The 18760-nt window shown below is 33.8% G+C and overlaps 1 protein-coding gene across 1 annotated transcript in view; it reads right to left on the reverse strand.

Moving 5' to 3' along the window:
* Positions 1–1475: 1475 nt before the first annotated feature.
* Positions 1476–18760, reverse strand: part of RASEF (RAS and EF-hand domain containing) — a 97712-nt gene continuing 80427 nt past the window's right edge. The window contains exons 15-17 of the mRNA XM_074280133.1: positions 18207–18326; positions 14217–14293; positions 1476–1959 (exon numbers count right to left, since the gene is read on the reverse strand). Coding sequence (XP_074136234.1) covers positions 1854–1959; positions 14217–14293; positions 18207–18326 — 303 coding nt within the window. The 3' untranslated portion in view covers positions 1476–1853. The remainder of the gene's footprint in view (positions 1960–14216; positions 14294–18206; positions 18327–18760) is intronic.

An 18760-nucleotide genomic window follows, 5' to 3' on the forward strand; every position in this document is an offset into this window, starting at 1 on the left:
ACTCTTAGTTAATATACCAAATTTCTTGTTAATGATAAGTTTTCCTTTTAATTTTCTCCACAAGCCTTGAATCTACTTGTCAAGATCTTTCTGTAAATCAGTAAATTCAGCTTTATATAATAAATAACTGGAATGAAGATCTAGTTTCCCTATTTTAATGTCCAAGTTGAATTCTATAGATAGATGAGTCCTATAAATGTAAAGATTTTTCAAATTAATTGTAAAGAAAATCCCAAAACCACCTTATTCAACCATATTTACCATAAGATTGGATGTGTTTTTCTCTACCACACAAACACTATGGCTTCCATATTGAGAATTGTCCTATTTTCTCTCATAAACATCAAAAAAATCTGAAAGCTATATTCATTTCTAAAGAAAGTACATGTGCTCTTATGGTTTTCTAGAGTGGAAATGAGAATTATTACAATTCAAATATATTCATAATGCCCAAAAAATTTTTAGCCACATCTCTATATTTTAAAATAAGACATACTGTAATGAACCAATTTTAAAACCCTGAAAAAATTTAGATATCTTTAAAATCTAGATATATTTTTTAAAAATCTAGATATCTAGATTAATCTAGATTTAATCTAGATATCTAGATATTTATAGATATAGCTATATATTATACATAATATAGCTATATAATATATTAAATCTAGATTAATCTAATTTTTAAAAAATCTAGATATCTTTAAATATCTATTGTATCTAATATGATGAATATAAATAATATTAAAATTGGGGTATTTAAATTTTCATGAGGGATTTTTATGAAAATATTGAAAGTTTCTAATAAACTTAGTATAAGTTCAATCTACCAACGCAAAGTTTTTTTCTACAACACTTTCAATTTTTTTTAAAGTGCAGAATGACATGTCCATAAAATCAGACTTTTTTTTAGAAGTTTGCTGTTTGAAATATTTCCCATTAAAAATTAGGATTTTACTTACTATACATAGTATTTTCTAGTATAGCAAGATATTTTTTCTTCCTCTACAGAAATAGTTCCCATGAATCAAAATGTTTTCTCTCTTTTTAAAAAAAAAACTATTGTTTTTTTTTAAAGATAGATATTTCAATTAATAGCATAACCTGAGACATAATATATCAATCACTTTTAACTTTTAATAAATACTTCTCTTTATTCTTAACAGTGAGAAAATAATACTCTTTCTATATCAAAATAATGAGTTGCTGGAACCTTTGTAATATAACTAGAAGCTATATTATTTCTAAAGGATATAGGTATGATAAGTCTTTCTTTACTTCAAATCATGAAGTCACAGGTATGTGGAGTTGGAAATTATTTAGACCAGCACTGTCATTTTTTTTTTTTTTTACTAAATGAGGAAACTGAGGTACCAACACATTAAGTAACAGCTAAGTGTCTTAAAAGTAGTAGCAGGACACAAATCTGACCGGGGTTGTTTTCATTACATCAACTATTTAAATATGTCAAATAAATATTGTTGGAAGTAACGGAAAATTTTATTATATTAAAAATCTATTTAAATAGTTTCTTTGCTAGTTCTAATAGGAGAGTAATGCTACTTAGTCTTTTTTGAAAAATAGTTTATCTAGTAAAATTGCATTAGAACTTGACTACAGAGTGCCTGATGGCCAAAAAAACATAAATAGAAATCAATTTTTGAATTCCCATAATCACATGAGAAAAAGGGGCAGAGTGAGCAGAGGCTCCACAATGAGATGAAATAAACCACTGTATAGAGCACCTATGTTATGTAAATATCCATATTCTAATTGTCAGTTGTATATGCCATGCCACTGTTCATGATAACAATGATGTTGAAAAATAAGATTTCATAGGTCCAAAATTTTCTGATTTAACCATTGCAGCAATTCTTCATCTGTGTTGGCTTTTTTGCACTTGGGCCACTCAAATTGGTAATTGATTTGCTGTCATCATCATCAGCTCTTTTTCTCACTTCCCTTAAAAAAAAATCACAGAAAATCTAAATTAATAGAATTCACTTTTAATTACCTAAGGGTAAAATCTAATATCCAAAGTTAAGGTAAGTATATCTGTAATTTTGTGTTTCTTTTATATTTTTTTCAAAAGCACTACATAACTCTACAACATGTTATTTAACATTCACCTTCCAGAATCTCTCTACCAGAGAAACAGCCCCTATGTGCTAATCATACATGCATATATATGTGTATAATATAATGTTTATAGACATTTACATGTACATAAATTAAATGGGTGTATATGCACAATCTAACTCAAAGTCTTTATTTTACAGATAAGAAAGAAGCACAAAAAAGGGAAGTAACTTCTCAAAGATCACATAGATAATAAATGGAGAAATACTGTGACGTTCTGGTATTCCAAATCCCTTTTGCCACTCATCTTGCCACTCTTCTTACTGTTATTTAACTTTTTTCAATGTGTTCTAAGTGTACCCTCTATCTAAAAATAAGAGGTCACATTTCAATGATATATTTAAAGTTTATAAAGTACTTTCCTTTGCAACTCTGAATATTTAGTGCAAATAGTGTTATCCTAGTCTTAGAGTTTAAGTGATTTACTTATGGCCATACATCTTATTGTAATTCAAACACATGCCTTTTGATGCTAGTTTCTGAGTCTTTTGCAGCTTCATGACATTAAGTCTCCATCTCCCAGACAATTCCAAACACTACTGTTTCATTTTTTTCTTCTCCTATAAAACCTTTGTCTATGAAAAACATGACATGCACCACATCACTTCCCTGCTCACAAAGTTGCTATAGTTTCTTCCTTTCCACTCTCTGGGATCTAGCAACTATTTCATATCCTGAGCCCTTAAGACTCTCTCATTAACTTAGACAAACATTGTTTATATGACTTCACATTCTACAACTCAAAAAAATTTTCCATTTTAATTGGACCAGCCTCCACCCAATCTTACAAACATAATATGTTCATTCCTCAATTCTTTTACTCATTCTATTTATTATATGGAATGCTTTCACTATCCCTTCTCTCTGGATACCCAAAACTTTCTAATCTTCTAAGACATAACTTATCCCATGCCTCTTCCATAAACTTTTGCCAACTAGTTTAACTCTCATTACTCTCTATTCTCTGTCATCCTGTGATATTTATAATATATTGTAAAGGGCTGAAACTCTTGAGTTAATGCACTGAGGTTGGACAATCGAGCACTTGAAGCTAACTACCGATTGGACAATACTCTATAAGAATATGCTTGGAAAATGGCCTTTCCCAGTATTCTGTGCTGGCCCAATCATTTGGTGTATACAGAGGATTGTGGTTGGGACTAGGGGGTAAAATAAGACTAGCCAGGGTCACTTCTGGGTAGGAGAGGAAGAGGTGAGGTCTTGAAGATCCTACGTGTCCATTCCTCTTGACTTCTACTGCTAAAGACCAAGAATAAAGACTTTTGTTTATCCTGACTCTGGCTGATTCTAAGGTATCCAAGGTGCTAACACAGTCATCACAGTATATGATTTATAACATGTAATCATATATAATTAGATATCATTTTCTAACTGTCTTACCTTCCTCATTAAGATTTTAAATAAATTATGTGTCAGTCAATGAAAAAAGCACCTTTAAGTGCTTACTATGACTTAAGCACTATGCCAGCTCTAGGAATACAAAGAAAAATTCACATATTCCCTGCCCTGAAACAGCTTATAGTCTAGTAGGAAGATATACAGTTATCCCTTCCACATCACAACTTTCCTCATTGTGGTTCTGATATATTCCAGATCAGCATAAAAAATTCAATGGGAATTTTTTAGGAGTTTTGCAGAAGCCACAAATGACATGTGAAGGCCAAGAAATGACACAGAGTTTTTGATCAAACACTTAATCCAAATTTTACAGTAAGGGACTCCAAACAGCCCATGAAAGTAAAAGGAAAAAAATCTGATTTTTCTGATGTGAAGGGAGAATCAAAAAGTTTTACATAGATTTACAGATTTCTATAGTGTCATACCTTAAACTGCCATGTGGAAAGGATAACTCTAAAATGTTCATAGGTGCATAAATATGGTGTATATGGAAAATAAATAGATGATGAGATGAGAAGGGCCGGAGACTAACAACTGGGAAGATTATGAAATATTACATGCTGAAGCAATTGAGTTGAAAGTAGAAGGGAGTTCTAACTCCTGGAAATAATGAAAGAGTATTCAATGAATGTGATAGTCAAGCAAAAGCATGGAGATAGAAAATGGAATATTATAGGAAACATCAACTGGGCCAGTTTGGCTAAAGTATAAAGTGTGTGAGGGATAGAAATGCATAATTACTCCAGATAAGAAGACTAGAGCCATATCAGCCAAGTACTTTTAGAAAGGAGATTGAGAAGAATTGGTCAAACAGTAAGGAAAACAATCCTACCAGGGAAATAGATAGCATCTGTGGAAGCTAGGTTATGCAGTCAATAAAGTTCTGGGACTGGAGTCAGGAAGACTCATCCTTCTGAGTTCAAATTCAGCCTCAGACATTTAATAACTATGGGATCCTAGGCAAATCACTTAATCTTGTTTGTTTCGGTTCTCATCTGTAAAATGTGGTGTAGAAGGAAATGGCAAATTTTTCTAATATTTTCATTAAGAAACCTCAAATGAGTTCATGAAAAGTCAGACACTACAGAAAAACAATTCAACAACAAGATATTATCCACATATTTTAGAGGCTTAATTCTTTATCAGGTAAGGCTGAGGAAAGGCCACTGAATCAGAAAGAGCAATTTCAGCCCAACTCAGGAATAGAAAATATACTGAGAGATAAAGTGAGGTGATAAACTAGAAGCAACAAATATAGGTGAGACTTTTGCTCAGAACTTAGCTAAGGGAAAAAAAAAAGAAGTATTGGAGAACTATTATGAGTGCACAATCCAATGAATGGTTTTTAAAAATAGAGCTCTGAGTGTGTCAGAGGTCATTATATTTCTCTTTGGCATCCAATCAGAACTCAGCATATAATAAATACTTTTTAAATTGAAGGTCACTGTTCACACTTAAAAAAATACAGATGTGTGACTTTTGTTTTATTTCCCTCAGTACAATTAAATAAAGACATGCTTAATTTTAAAGACATTTGATATTTAAAAAATTCAAACAAAATAACTAAATCAGATTATAAAAGTATATTTTATAAAAGAATTCCCTTTAAGCTCTATTGCAACATTTTAAAAGATTCAATCTTTAAAATGTTTATTTGTTCACAATCCTTCAAAGATCATATTATAAAAGGCAAAGCCCACATTTTGAATATTTTGCCTATACAAATATGTAAATATGTAGGATTTGAACACTAGAATTTTCAAAGAATTCTCCACATCCAACTTTCAACAATATTCTGGTAATAACAACATTGCCAGTAAGTGAGCTAATAGTTAAGGAAAATGTCCTACCAAACATCTAAAGAAAGACTATTTATTGGAGATTGTAGTTTTCAGAATATGATGTTTCCAAAAACAAATATTATAGAATAAATTACAGCTCCAACAAGTCATTCCTGGAGTTTCTTGCAAAACAAATCCAAAATCTCAAATGTTCCAAGGCCTCAATAGCAAACAGATTGTAAAGTAAATTTCATGAAACATCTTGTGAGAATTAAAGCAGTACATTCCATGGCTGTGGAGTTGAAAATTATCTGAATGATTCATTTGGTGATCCATAAAATGAGAGTTTATTTGTCATAAATTATGAATAGGAACCATCTAAAAACTATAAGTCATTTTCAAACCCAGATTATATCTCTACTTTATGGCACCTGCTTCTTTAAATGTAGTTATTTTGACAAGCACATGTTTGGGGCACAGATGATCAAGTGGAATTATGCCCAATGTCACTGGTTACTATTGCAGGAGACCTTTTTTTTCTCTCCACTCCATCTCAACAAAAGAATCCAGATAAATATGTTTTAGTATCTAACCAGAACAACTCAAACCTAGGGACTTTAAATCAATAGAATATGAAAGTGGTGAGTGGAGGTAGGAAATCTCTAATACATGAAGTTTTCTGTCTCCTTGAGTTGTCTAAGAGTTTTAATTGTCAGTGTTATTGTCATTTAGCTATGAAACGATGAAAATAAAAGATGTCTTGTGATACATTCATTACCAAAACATCTTTGAATGCCAGGTGTTTTAAAGCAAATAAATGTAAGCTAGTTTCCAAGCTATAAAAAGTCATTGTAGGAACTGATTAAATATGCTATATCTATTAGTAGATAGCCAAGAAGGAATCAGCCTTTCCTATCTTTATGGTATAATAGAAAATAAATGCTGTTCTTTGTGTGTGACTAGGACACTTTGGAAGTCACTTACCTTTAACAGGATCCCAGAATAAATTTTTGCATATTATTTTACTGACTCATTCAATGATTTCTACTGTATTCTTCCAATAAATTCCTCCTCTGATATGCCATTTTGGCTTGGAAGTGATGCTCAAAAACTATGTCAAGGAATTACAAACTCTGACAGGTCCTACACAAAATTTGTAAAAGAATTCCTCCACAGGAATAGTCTAAATTCAAATAATGTGTCTGGCAGAGAACTGTGAATACTCCAATAAAATAATAAAAAAATTTAAAAAGTAACTTGAGAGGGAGGGATTTTATCTTTTTTAAGTTTTGTCCAGGGCAACTAACTCACCGAATTATCTACTAAAGCACAGAAAGTTTGCAATTTACTTAAGCAGAAGTCCAACAAAATCATCAATATCCTTAACTGTTGAGTATCTAAAGTATTATTTAAAGACATCAACAAAAGTAGATATACAAAGCCTTCAACTATTAAGTGTGTTCTCTAAGACAGTTTCTTCATTTAAGAATTTCCTAGACCATTGGAATCATAATTCCAATTATTTTCTCCTCTTTAATTCTATTACACAATAAAGCACTCTGGAAATTGTTATTTGTTCATTAAGCATAGCCCTAAAGTAGTTACTTTTTTCAAAACCTTAAAGCACAATGGTACCAAAATTACTAGAAATAGTAAGCCATTTCCCTAAAGAGTAGCTCCAGGATAAACTAGAATCATAGATTTTTTTTTCTTGGTGGCATACAGTAAACATTTAATTCCTGCTAACTGACTTGACCTTATTTGTCAGTCCAATCCACAGATGAGGAAGCAAAGTTCCACAGAGATTAAGTGCCCAAGGTCATTCAATTACTTAGTGACAATGATGGACTAGATCTAAAATCTACATTGCCCATACCACATCATATATCTATGCCCTAATATACATAACATAGCAAAAGGAACAATTCATTCTCCATTGAGTCAGTAAAGTGCTTTCCCTAAAATTAGATATCATCATGTCACTCCCCTTACTCAATGAACTCCAGTGGTTTCCTACAGTCTTCAGGAGCATATATGCCCTGGCATTCAAAGCCCTTCCTAATCGAGCTCTCTCCTACCTTTCCAGGCTTCTTAATCTACACCCTTGAGACGTACTCTTCAGTGACTATCCTCCTGGTTGTTCCACAACAATATATTCCATTTCTTGGCTCTGGGCATTTTCTCTGACTATCCCCCCCCCATGCCTAGAATACTCTCCTTCTCCACTTTAACTATTGATAGCATTGACTTCATTTGAGTCCAAACTAAAATGTAACCCTGTACAGGAAGGCTTATCTAGCCTATGTCAATTCCAAGGCTTTCACTCTTATTCCACATGAATCCTGTATAAAGTTTGTTATGTGTGTGTGTGTGTGTGTGTATTTGCATGTCTCCCCAAAATGTTATAAACTTTTTGACAGAAGCTGTCTTTTGCACTCTTTTTTTTTAGTCCCTGAACATATTTAGCAGAGTGCCTAACACATATTAGGCAACTATTTTTTTTCTTTTTTTATTATAGTAAGTTTATCAATAAATGTTTATCCAATTGAACTAAAAATGTACTCTCTTTGGGGAGCATGGAATAGTTCACCTGTCAGATCTGTGTATAAAGAAAGGATTAATGACCAAATAAAAGAAAGATAAGATTATAGAATGTAAAATGGGAAATTTTGATTAAATTAAGTTAAAAGGAATTTGTACAAACAAAATCAGTACATGCAAGATTTGAAGAAAACTAGAGAGTTGGAAGGAGAGAACCTTTGCCATAAATTTCTCTGAATGAAGATGCATTTCTCAAAAAAAAAACTGAGTGAAATTGATGAGAATACAAGTTATTCTGCAAGTGATAAATGGTGAAAGGATATGGACAAGCAGATTTTAGGCAAAAAAAAAAAAATCAAAGCTATCTATAGTCACAAAAAATGCTCTGTTATTATTAAGTAGAGAAATGCAAATTAGAACAACTGTAAAGTATCACCTTACATCTATCAATATGATGGAAAAGGAAAGTGACTAATGGTGGAGGGGATATGAGAAAATGGGCACAGTAAGAGTATTGGTAGTGGAGTTGTAAACTGATGCAACCATTTTGAAAAGCAATTTAGAACTCTACTGAAAAGGCAATAAAACCATTCGTGTCCTTTAACCCAACTTTATCATTAGTAGATCTGCATGAGAGTGAGAGTGAGAGTGAAAGAAAGAGACAGAGACAGAGAGGGAGAGAGGGAGAGAAGGGAGAAAGGGAAGGAGAGAGGGGAGAGAAGGAGAGAGGAAAGGAGAGAAAAACGGGAGGGAGAGAAGGAGGAAGGGGAGCAGGCAGGGAGAAAGGGAGGGAGGGGAAGGGCCAGGGAGGGAGGAAATAAAGCCTAACTCTGGAAAATATTAAATTGGCTTGGCCACCCTCTCCAATCAGTTTTGGTTGTGTCTTCTTTTCAAGTCCTCTACTCTTTTCTGGTCCTCCCCTTCATTAACCAATAGGAGGAAGAAGCTATATAATCTCTGTTTTCCATTTTTACTTTCAGACTCTTTCCCTTTGCTCCTACTTTGGTCTTCTTGATGTTGTTTCTCAAGCAAGACACTCCAACTTCTGATTTGAAGTGTTTTCACTGGCTGGACCCCATGCCTAGAATGTTCTCTCCCCCCCCCCCATCTCTACTTCCTGGCTTCCTTCAATTCAAGGTAAAAATCTCATCTTCTGCAGAAAACCTTAATTTTTTAAAGAACCTTCTTAATTTTAGTTCCTTTCTTCTGTACATAATATCTTATTTAGTCTGCTTATAGCTCTTGTTAGTCATAGTTGTTTACATACTATTTCCTCAAAAATATTGTGATTTCCTAGAGGATAGGAAACACCTTTTGAATTTCTTTGCATCTCCAGTGCTTAGAATTGTGTCTGGCACATAATAGGCCCTTAGCAAATATTTATTGACTGACTACTGACTGTCTCTTCTTTTAAAAGTTCATTCCATACATCTCTATCACCTTGTACAGATCCTTGTTACAATTGATTAGCCTTCAGATCACTCTCTTTTCCTTTTTCCAGTTTATTTTTTATATTGATTTCTAATTAAGAAAATCTATTTTCTCTCCCTTCAAATTCTTATTCCATTGGGGGAAAAGGAAAAACACATCCATTGTAATAAAAATACATATATAAGGAAAATGAATTCCTTTATTAGCTAAGTTCAAAATTTATGTTTTATTCTATACCCTGAATCCATCATTTCTCTGTCACAAGGTAAATAGGATGCTTCATCACACATCCTCTGAAAACATGGATGATGCTGCATTATTCAGCACCAGGCTTAGTTTTCTTCTCTTCCCCCAACCCCTCCCATGCACACTCATACTTGATATTTGAATAGACATGCAAGTCTTCCCTTGAACTCCCTGTTCTCAAGGTCTATTACTTTCAACCCCTATTTTTACTACATCTTAGCCAATGACAGGGTAATCATATTTAATTCTATCCATCACCTGTAATTTTCTACTTCCATGACCCTGAACTTTAAAATTACCTACTTTGATAATCATTTCTTGTTCTTTCATCTTTCCCTTTTTTCTCACTTTTTCTAAATCTATCATCTTCATCACAATTGTTAGTCCCAATTTCTCTGTTAGATTGAAATTCCTCTTCTGGCCTCTTTCCTCTTCCTTTGGAACCTTAAATCTATGTTTAACCAATTCAAACCATATACTCTCTTTTTACCAAAGGTACTGATCCTCGCTGAAAACCGCATACACTACTAAATAACATGCTTATTGACTGGCTATTAAAGAAGATACTGTTTTCTTTGATCTGGTGTAAAAGCCTGTGCTAACAAGGACACATTTTTTCCTTTGCAACAATTTAAGCATACTCCTTTGTTATAATGTCCCCCTATATGTGCTACACTTGCTCTCGACAAAACCTCTTTGCAAGAAACACATCTTTATCTTCTCTTTTTAATCTCTGGAGAGGAGAATGTATCTGAATGTCCATACATTTTTGTAACATGTATACATGTATATCTGTGTATAAATGTAACATACATATACCACATGTATTATATGTGTATACATTATGTTATGTGTGGGTTTCATCTGCTGATGTCACACACATAAGTCCATCATCTACTCATGGTGTGTGATACATTTTTGAGTAGCAACAAACTGCAATTTACCTGTCTGTTTTCATTATGCTTATGTGAGCAGTAATAGAACCCTGAAAATTCTAGCAACATTTCCCTTTCATTTTCAAATTCCTAGAAACAATCACTATATGTGCTACTTCCACATCTACTCAAATGCTTGCAAATAGGCTTCTGACACCATCCCTTGGCAAAATTGCTTTCTCCAACAAGACAAATAATCTCACCTACTAAAAAACAATGGCTTTTTTCTTTATTCTTCATATTCTTTGACTTTTCCAAAATTTTTATTCTGTTGACAAGCCCCCTTTTTTATATACTCCTCTCTACCTTAGCCTTCTTCTCTGCACTTCTCCCATCCAGTTCTCCTATCTGCATTTCAGTTTCCAAAGGTTTTTGCTTCTCTCTCACTCTGAACACTTCCCTTGGTTACCTCATTGTATCAACATGGATTCAACTATCTCCACACAGGTAATCTACATTAATCTAACGGTAATGTCCCTCCTGAATTTTAATTCTTCATCAAAAAATGTCAGCTCTAATAGGCTGTCCCATCAATACTTCAAATTAAATATATCAATAATAGAAATTAATTTTTCTCTAAAACTTACTACAGCATCCCCTTTTCCCAAATTACTTTGTATTCATTTTGCATACATTCTATTTATATATCTACAGGGTTGTCTCTCCCATCAAAATGTAAACTCATAGAGAGCAGGAACTGTTATTCATTGTCTTTGTATTTCCAACACTTACCATGCCTTTTCCCAAGGAAACCTGTACTCTGCCCCTGTTACCTTGATCTCTGATAGGTGAACTTTTTATTATAACTGAACCAGAAACAAGCCTCCATTTCATTTCCCAGGCATTTCCAAGCCATGCCAATTCACACATGCCCCATCCTCTTCAAGTTTTAACTCTCCCTATTAGAATGGAAGCTCCTTTAGCCCACAGACTGTCTGGATGTATATCCCAAAAGCTTAGTCTAGTGTCTGGCACATAACAAGTACATAATAAATAATTTCCCATACATGTGTAGACTTGGCACATATTTTTATTGGTGCTATTTAGTTCAGTCCTGTATGACTCTTTATGACCCCAATTGGGTTTTTCTTGGCAAGGGTACTAGACTGATATGTCATTTCCTTCCTACAGATTTTACAGATGAGGAAATTAAGGCAAAGAGAGGTAAGTGACTAACTTAGGGTTACACAGGCAAGAAGTGTCTGAAGTTGAATTTGAACTCAAATCTTCACGATTCTAGTTCCAACACTCTACCCACTCCACCTAACTGCCCTAGAACTGGCATATAGTAGATATAGTAGACAATTAAAAGATATTGATTGATTGATTGATTGATCTTGAATATTTCCATTTCATTGAGGCCACTCCCATCCTTCTAATCATCACAGCCTTGACTCTTCACACTCACTCCATATATCTATAATCAGTTTTTAACCCATCATTTCCATATACCTAAAAGCTCCAAATTCTACCCCTGTCTCCATATCAGTAGTGAAGGTTCTCATCACCATCTATCTGGCTTACTGCAACAGGCTAATAGTTTTTATCTCTCTGCTTCAAGACTCCTTTCTCTGATCTATCCTGCATTTAGGTACTAATGTAATTTTCCAAAGATTTAGCCACATCATGTTGCTACTCAAGCTGCTTAAGCTAATGCTGTTTGGTATTTAGTACCCTTCCCAATCTAGTTCTCCAACTTAGAGCCTCATTGTACATTAGTCCCCTTCACACAGGCTAGAGTCAAAACTGACCTAGTAATTCATTATACTCAATATTCCATTTCTCATTTCTGTGCCAGGACACATTGTCCCCAGGCATAGAACACAGTTCTTCCTCACTGCTACCTCCTAGTCTCCTTCAAAGCTCAGCCAGCTAACAACTTCTATTGGGACATACCTAGACCCCCTAGCTACTCCCAAAAGTATCGTGTATGATAATGTACTGGTTTTCTATATACATTATTGTGTACCCCTACAGAATATACAGCTACAGTGGATAGAAAGGGCCAGATTTGGAATTAGGAAGAATTGAGTTCAAATCTGGCTTCAGTTTTTACTAGTTATATGACCCTGACCAATTTGCTTAATTTGTCTTAGTTTTCTCATCTGTAATATGATCTGGAGAAGGAAATGACACACTGTTCCAATGTCTTTTCCAAGAAAACTCCAAATGAGGTCATGAAGAGTCAAACGTGCCTGAAACAGTTGAACAATAGTAGAATATATGCTCAACAACAACAACAACCAAAAAAACTTTTTTTTGCCTTTGTATAACTAGATATTTAGTAAAAACTTAAGAAGTAAAAATATATTGATTGATTCCTTCTACTTGGATCTAGCCAGGTCATTTTAAAAAATTATATTTTTTCAAAATGTCATGAGACATAAAATGTCATATTCACCAGATCTTTTAAAACTCAACAGTATCAAAGAGAACCATGTAATCTAGTGGAAATAACATTATTAGGATTGAAGAAACCTAATTTCTAACCTCAATTCTCTCTTTAACAAATAGAAGTCACTAATTCCTTTAAGCCTCAGTTTTCTTATTTTTAAAGTGGAGGGAGTAGATGAAAAAGCTCTCTTTCATGAATCTTTAAAGGTCTGTGATCAGCATTTTAAATAGTAAATACCTAGAATTAAGTGGCTACTTACATTAAATTTCCAGCTTAAAATAGGTTAACTTGTTCAAATTATGAATATGTTATCAGCAAAGATTTTTAATCAAAGAAATGATAATGTCTCTGAAAAATCTACAAAGCATCTTCAGTACTGAAATTATATCTTGCTAAGTCTACCATTTAAAAACAATAGGCCTGATCTCATTTTTTCATCTACATTCTAATTTTAAAATATTTAAATTCTTGAGAGTTGCTCATAGATCAAATTTCCTCTCCATAATGGTTCTCTCCATTAAGTGATGCCTCCCCAAAACTAAGTTGAATTTGATATGGATAAAAGTATTGAAACTATCAGTTAATCCTGTTATCTCCCCAGATTTTCTAGAAGAATTAAAAATGCTTATACTCAAACCTATTAAATTTAATAATGACACTTTTATCATAACAAAGATCAAAATTAATATCACTTTCACAGATTAATAATTACTCAGAAGCAGTTTTGACAAAGTAGTTTCAAAGTGGCAAATCAGTAAGACAAAATGTGGGGTAACAAAAGGAACATTGGACTAGAATCTAGCAGAGTTAATAGTCTAATCCCAACTGGCTAAACAATGATCTATGTGACTTCAGGCAAATAACTTCTCTGGGTTTTAATTTCCTCACTGATAAAATGTGGAATAAGAAAGTTGGAAGAGACAACTTCAAAGGGCTTCTCTCCCTCCTCCCATGTTCTCTGAAAATTGCTGTTTTTTTATTTTTGGAATACTAAAAAATGTCATAATGGTTGGTTGTATTCATAATGGACTGTTGTATTCAAAATCAGGTTCCTGGAAATGAGTCACAGAAGTCAACAATTAGCTTTACAATGACATTTTAAAGAAATGTCAACTGTACCTCTGATGCACCTGTTTTGCTTGGCACTGAAAGTTATTTTTTAATGCTTCTCATGAAATATATGTTTATTTACTCCTTTCCTGTGATCACAAAAAGAGATTGTTTTCTAACTGATACTATAATAGATGGTTTAGGTCAGGAAGTTTGACCTAAAACCAGCTAAAAACAAAATCAACCAAGCATTTGTTTTTCAAAAACAAGGTAGATGTTTACCGTGCCAGATGAAGAACAGCTTCCACAACATTAGAACCTTCTTTAGCACTTGTTTCACAGAATAAGGCACCATAGGTCTGGAGAGAAGAAATGTATTCAACAGTTATATGGAAGGCCATGTCTTTCTAGGAATTTTAGCATTTTAATCAAATAAATGCTTAGAGTAACTAACTTTATCTGAATGCATAGTCATAACTTTCTTGTTTCAGTTTTTAAAGAATGACTCATAATTTTCCAAAGATTTTCTAAGACTCTGAATGTATGAGGGAAGAAAAACAGGGTTATATGGATTACAGATACAGTTATATATGGGCTAAATGCTGGAATTAAGGCTGAGTGCTGGAATTAAATATGAGAAGAACTGAGTGCAAATCCAGACTTAAAAAACTTAATAGCCATGTGACCTAAAAAAGTTATTTAAATTTACTTAGTCTCAGTTTTCTTCATCTATAAAATAAAGATAATTGTACCTGTCCTTTAGATTATTGTTAAGGATCAACTGAGATTATGAGTATAAAATGTTTTGTGAACATTAAAATTACATATTTGTTATCATTATTAAAACCTTTATTATTGATGAAAATGATGGTTACAAAAAATCAGTGATATATTCTTGGACTTTAAAATTCTCAATCCCAGCATTCTCATTTTTGAAACCTCAGGATTACCTCAGACCCATTCCCTTGCGGTCATGCCATATACCTCATCAGCTGAGAAGTACACTCAAAGCTAATTCCACAACATCTCTTGCATTCATTTCTTCTTCTTAATATCTACTGCCAAGATCCTATTATATACAATCTCTCATCTGAATTACTGAAATAGCTTCAACATACTTGTTTACTCTCTCCCCAGATCTCCCCATACACTCTCCTCAACATCCCTCCTCATTATCAGAGGCAGAATAATATTTCAAAGTAATTAATAATTATTTATTAACATCTATGTGCCAGGCACAGTGCTGAGTGCTCTTTCACAGAATCTGGAAGTTTGAAGAGATTGACCTATGCAGGAAAAGGAAAGCCAACAATAATAACATGTGACACAGACCGTCCAACATCTATCTGTAGACTTCCAAGTAGGGAGAACCCAGAATTTCTGAACCCATTGTACTTTTGTATTCCAATACCTAGTCTGGTATCAAGCACACATCAGGTTCTTAATAAGTCCTACTTGGTTGATTAGAATAGCTTTAATTGTTAAGAAGGTTTGGTATTTGGCTTTGTTTTTAAATATGATATCAAGCCTCAATTTGCCTCTTAGTAATTTCTATCAATTGTTCCTGGGTCCGGAGCCAAAGAGAATGTGCAAAGATATTTCAGTGATCAGTGTCTATGTTCTTTGCTCCCTAAGTCCAAGGCAAAACATCTCTAAATATATCTTTCCCAATGCCTCTGCTACAATAAAGCTTGACAATACCTGAGCCTTATCTTCTGGTTAAATACTAAGAGATTTAAATACTATGAGATCTTTCAACTAAGACTCATGTGACATGAAATCCAGGTCCTTCCCCATCCAGCAATTTTTATCTGAAAACTCTCTGGCTTACCATTGTCTTAAATTGTGCTACCCAGAACTGAATTCAGTACTCTAGATGAGGTCTGACTGGGACAGAATAGAGTTTTCTTATCTTAATTCCTGGAAGCTTAAGATGACATTATACTTTGTCATCTTGTTGCATTTTTTTTTCATTGATTCCCTTCTACCTATCAAATAAAGCTTAAATTCCTTTTTTTTATCATTCAGGGTCTTCCACAAACTGGCATCTTTCCAGCCTTATTTCATATAACTGTCCTTTAGGTACTCTTTGTTTTGGACTATTTCTATCTACTGAGTAGACAGGAGATATTCTCCTTGTTTTGGTTCATGATGATCCCTTTTCCTGAAATATTCATTCTCTGTTTGAGAAGTGCATAAAATATAAAATGCTAGACTCAAAATCATGACGATCCATGTTCAACTCCTTGCTCAAATAATTACTAGCTATATGATCTTAGATTGAATCATTTAATTTCTCTCAGGCCTCAATCTTATCATCTATAAAAAGGGGATAAGAATTGCTGACCCATGTGGTTGCTGTGAAATTCAAATAAAATGAGATAATATATACAAAAGTGCTTTATAGACATAATACTAGAAGTATTGGCTATCATTACTGATATTGTTATTTATATTGTTGATATGTTGCTGTTGTTGAATTTCAAAGCATTCTTTAAAGCTCAGATCAAATGTTTTCTCTTTGCATAATACCTCTTATTCTGTTTTCCATTTGGCAATACTGTCATCCCAATTAGACTTCTCATACACAGCATTAGACACTTTTTAGCAGTCTTAAAGACACTCTTTTTGTTGGTAGAGTTCTGATTTCATATCGTTAGTATCAAGCAAAGAGTCTTAGACTAACTGGTGCTTAATATATGGTACCCCAAGAACTTGGTACTGTTTTAAGCAATGAACTCCTAAAACTGCACTAAGACTTTTAAGACACAACATTTTTAATTCTCTAGCAAACTACATATCATGTAAATCTGGGTGGGAGATGATGACTTGTGTTTATGTTTATGTTCCCTGCTCCTCTTTTCCCCCAAATGCTGATATTTCACTCGAACTCACAATTTATAAAGTACTTTTCTTATCACAATCCCTCTGAGGAAATTAACAGAAGGCTCACTTTATAGGTGAGCCAGCTGAATAAAGCTCATAGAAAGGGAGTTGTCTTATTTAAGGTGACATGACTAGTATGTAGGAGACCCACAACTTCAGCCAAGATTTTTAGACTCCATGTTGGACTTTTCTACAGTGGGACTCTGGCCCAGCAACAAAACAGATATGTAACTAGGAAATGGAGATGGCTGCTGTCCAGTGACTTGACTATCTAGGATTGCTTCATTCTTCATATTTGTATCCCCTTATACATGGCATACAGTAGATGCTTAATAGATGTTTACAGATTACTATTCAGTGATACTCAGGAGGGCTAAATAAGGAAGGAGAGAGGAATTCACATGTTTGTTCCCTTGAATTATTTCCCTTTATAATTTTCAATCAGACTACTATGCTTTCTCCTCCTATATAATCTCTCTCCCCTGGTCCTTGCCTTCTGTTTATGTCCTACAAGGGTAACTGGGATACAGTGGATAAGGTGTCAGGCCTGAAGTGAGAAGGATCTAAGTTCAAATTCAGACTAAGATACTTACTAGCTGTGTGATCCTGGGCAAATCACTTAATTGTTTGTCTCAATTTCCTCATCTATACAATGAGCTGGAGAAGGAAATAGCAACCCACTCCAGCATCTTTCCCAATAAAACCTCAAATGGGTTCATGAAGAGTTGGACGCAACTGACAAAAAGACAACAATTTATGTTGCTGATTATTGTTTCTATATTATCATGCAATCTGAATTACCAATGTTTCCTTCTGTCATGCTGAACACATAGGGTGCCAAGTGTCTATTATGATTATTGGTCAGGAATTAATCAAGCCACTGAGGTTCTTCATCTCCTCATTTGTAAAGTGAATTAAGTGACATGCCAAGGTCACTTCCTTCTTATCACCCTATGACTAAGTAGACAAAAGGATACCAAAGAGATCAATCAATGAAGAAGCATTTACTAAGCAAGTACAATGTGCCAGGCATTGTGCACAAAAAATTTCAAACAATCCCTACTCACAATAAGCTTATGTTCTAATGGATAAGTCTCCAGGACTGATTCAAAACTGCTTTATCTACAGAGCTCTGCACATAGTGAACAAAACAGAAAGAAGCTTATCAAGAAAGACAGGAAATCTGATTCAAACTCAAAGGTTGAAATGACATCCACATATGTACATATTGATTTCAACATCTTGTTGGCACTAGAAGCAGTCAAGTTGTATTCAGTATGTTTAGGCCATTGTGTGCCTAACCATGACTTAAATAGGTAAGATAATCTATACTTTTGCATCTAGATTTAAGATTTCTCCTAATTTGTATTCAATGGTCGATCTTACCATGGCCAGTTTTTCTCCAAAATGTTTTGGCACACACTTCTGTCCCTGGGCCAAAGCTGTTTCATAAAGATCTGCCTTATTTCCCACCATCATAATTGGAATTGTTTCATGGGCTGCATCCTGCAAAAGAGAGAGACAGAGACAGAGAAAGAGAGGAAGAACAACAACAAGAAAAGTAGAGAGAAAAAGAAGGAGTCAGGAGAACTGTTTATATACAAACTTCTGCTCTTTACTAAGTTAATAATAAAGGTAACAGGCATTAGCATAATTGCAGGTTTACAGATAAAAATCAAACTTCTTATTTTAAACACAAAGGAAACAAAAAGCAAGGATTGAATCAAAGAACATCCCTTCATTTAAATATTAAATTAGGCTGTGATTCACATTGTAACTACCTGGAACCACAGATTGAAACAATAGTGATTAGATGGCAACTTCCATTAATGCCAATACATAATACAGTCAATCTAATAATTACCTTGTGACATCAATGGAACTGGAGTTCGATACTTACTACCATCCGGTTCATGGAGGGAGGGGGGAAGAGGAGGAAA

Source organism: Sminthopsis crassicaudata, chromosome 1, assembly GCF_048593235.1.
Source record: "Sminthopsis crassicaudata isolate SCR6 chromosome 1, ASM4859323v1, whole genome shotgun sequence".
Lineage (NCBI taxonomy): Eukaryota > Metazoa > Chordata > Mammalia > Dasyuromorphia > Dasyuridae > Sminthopsis > Sminthopsis crassicaudata.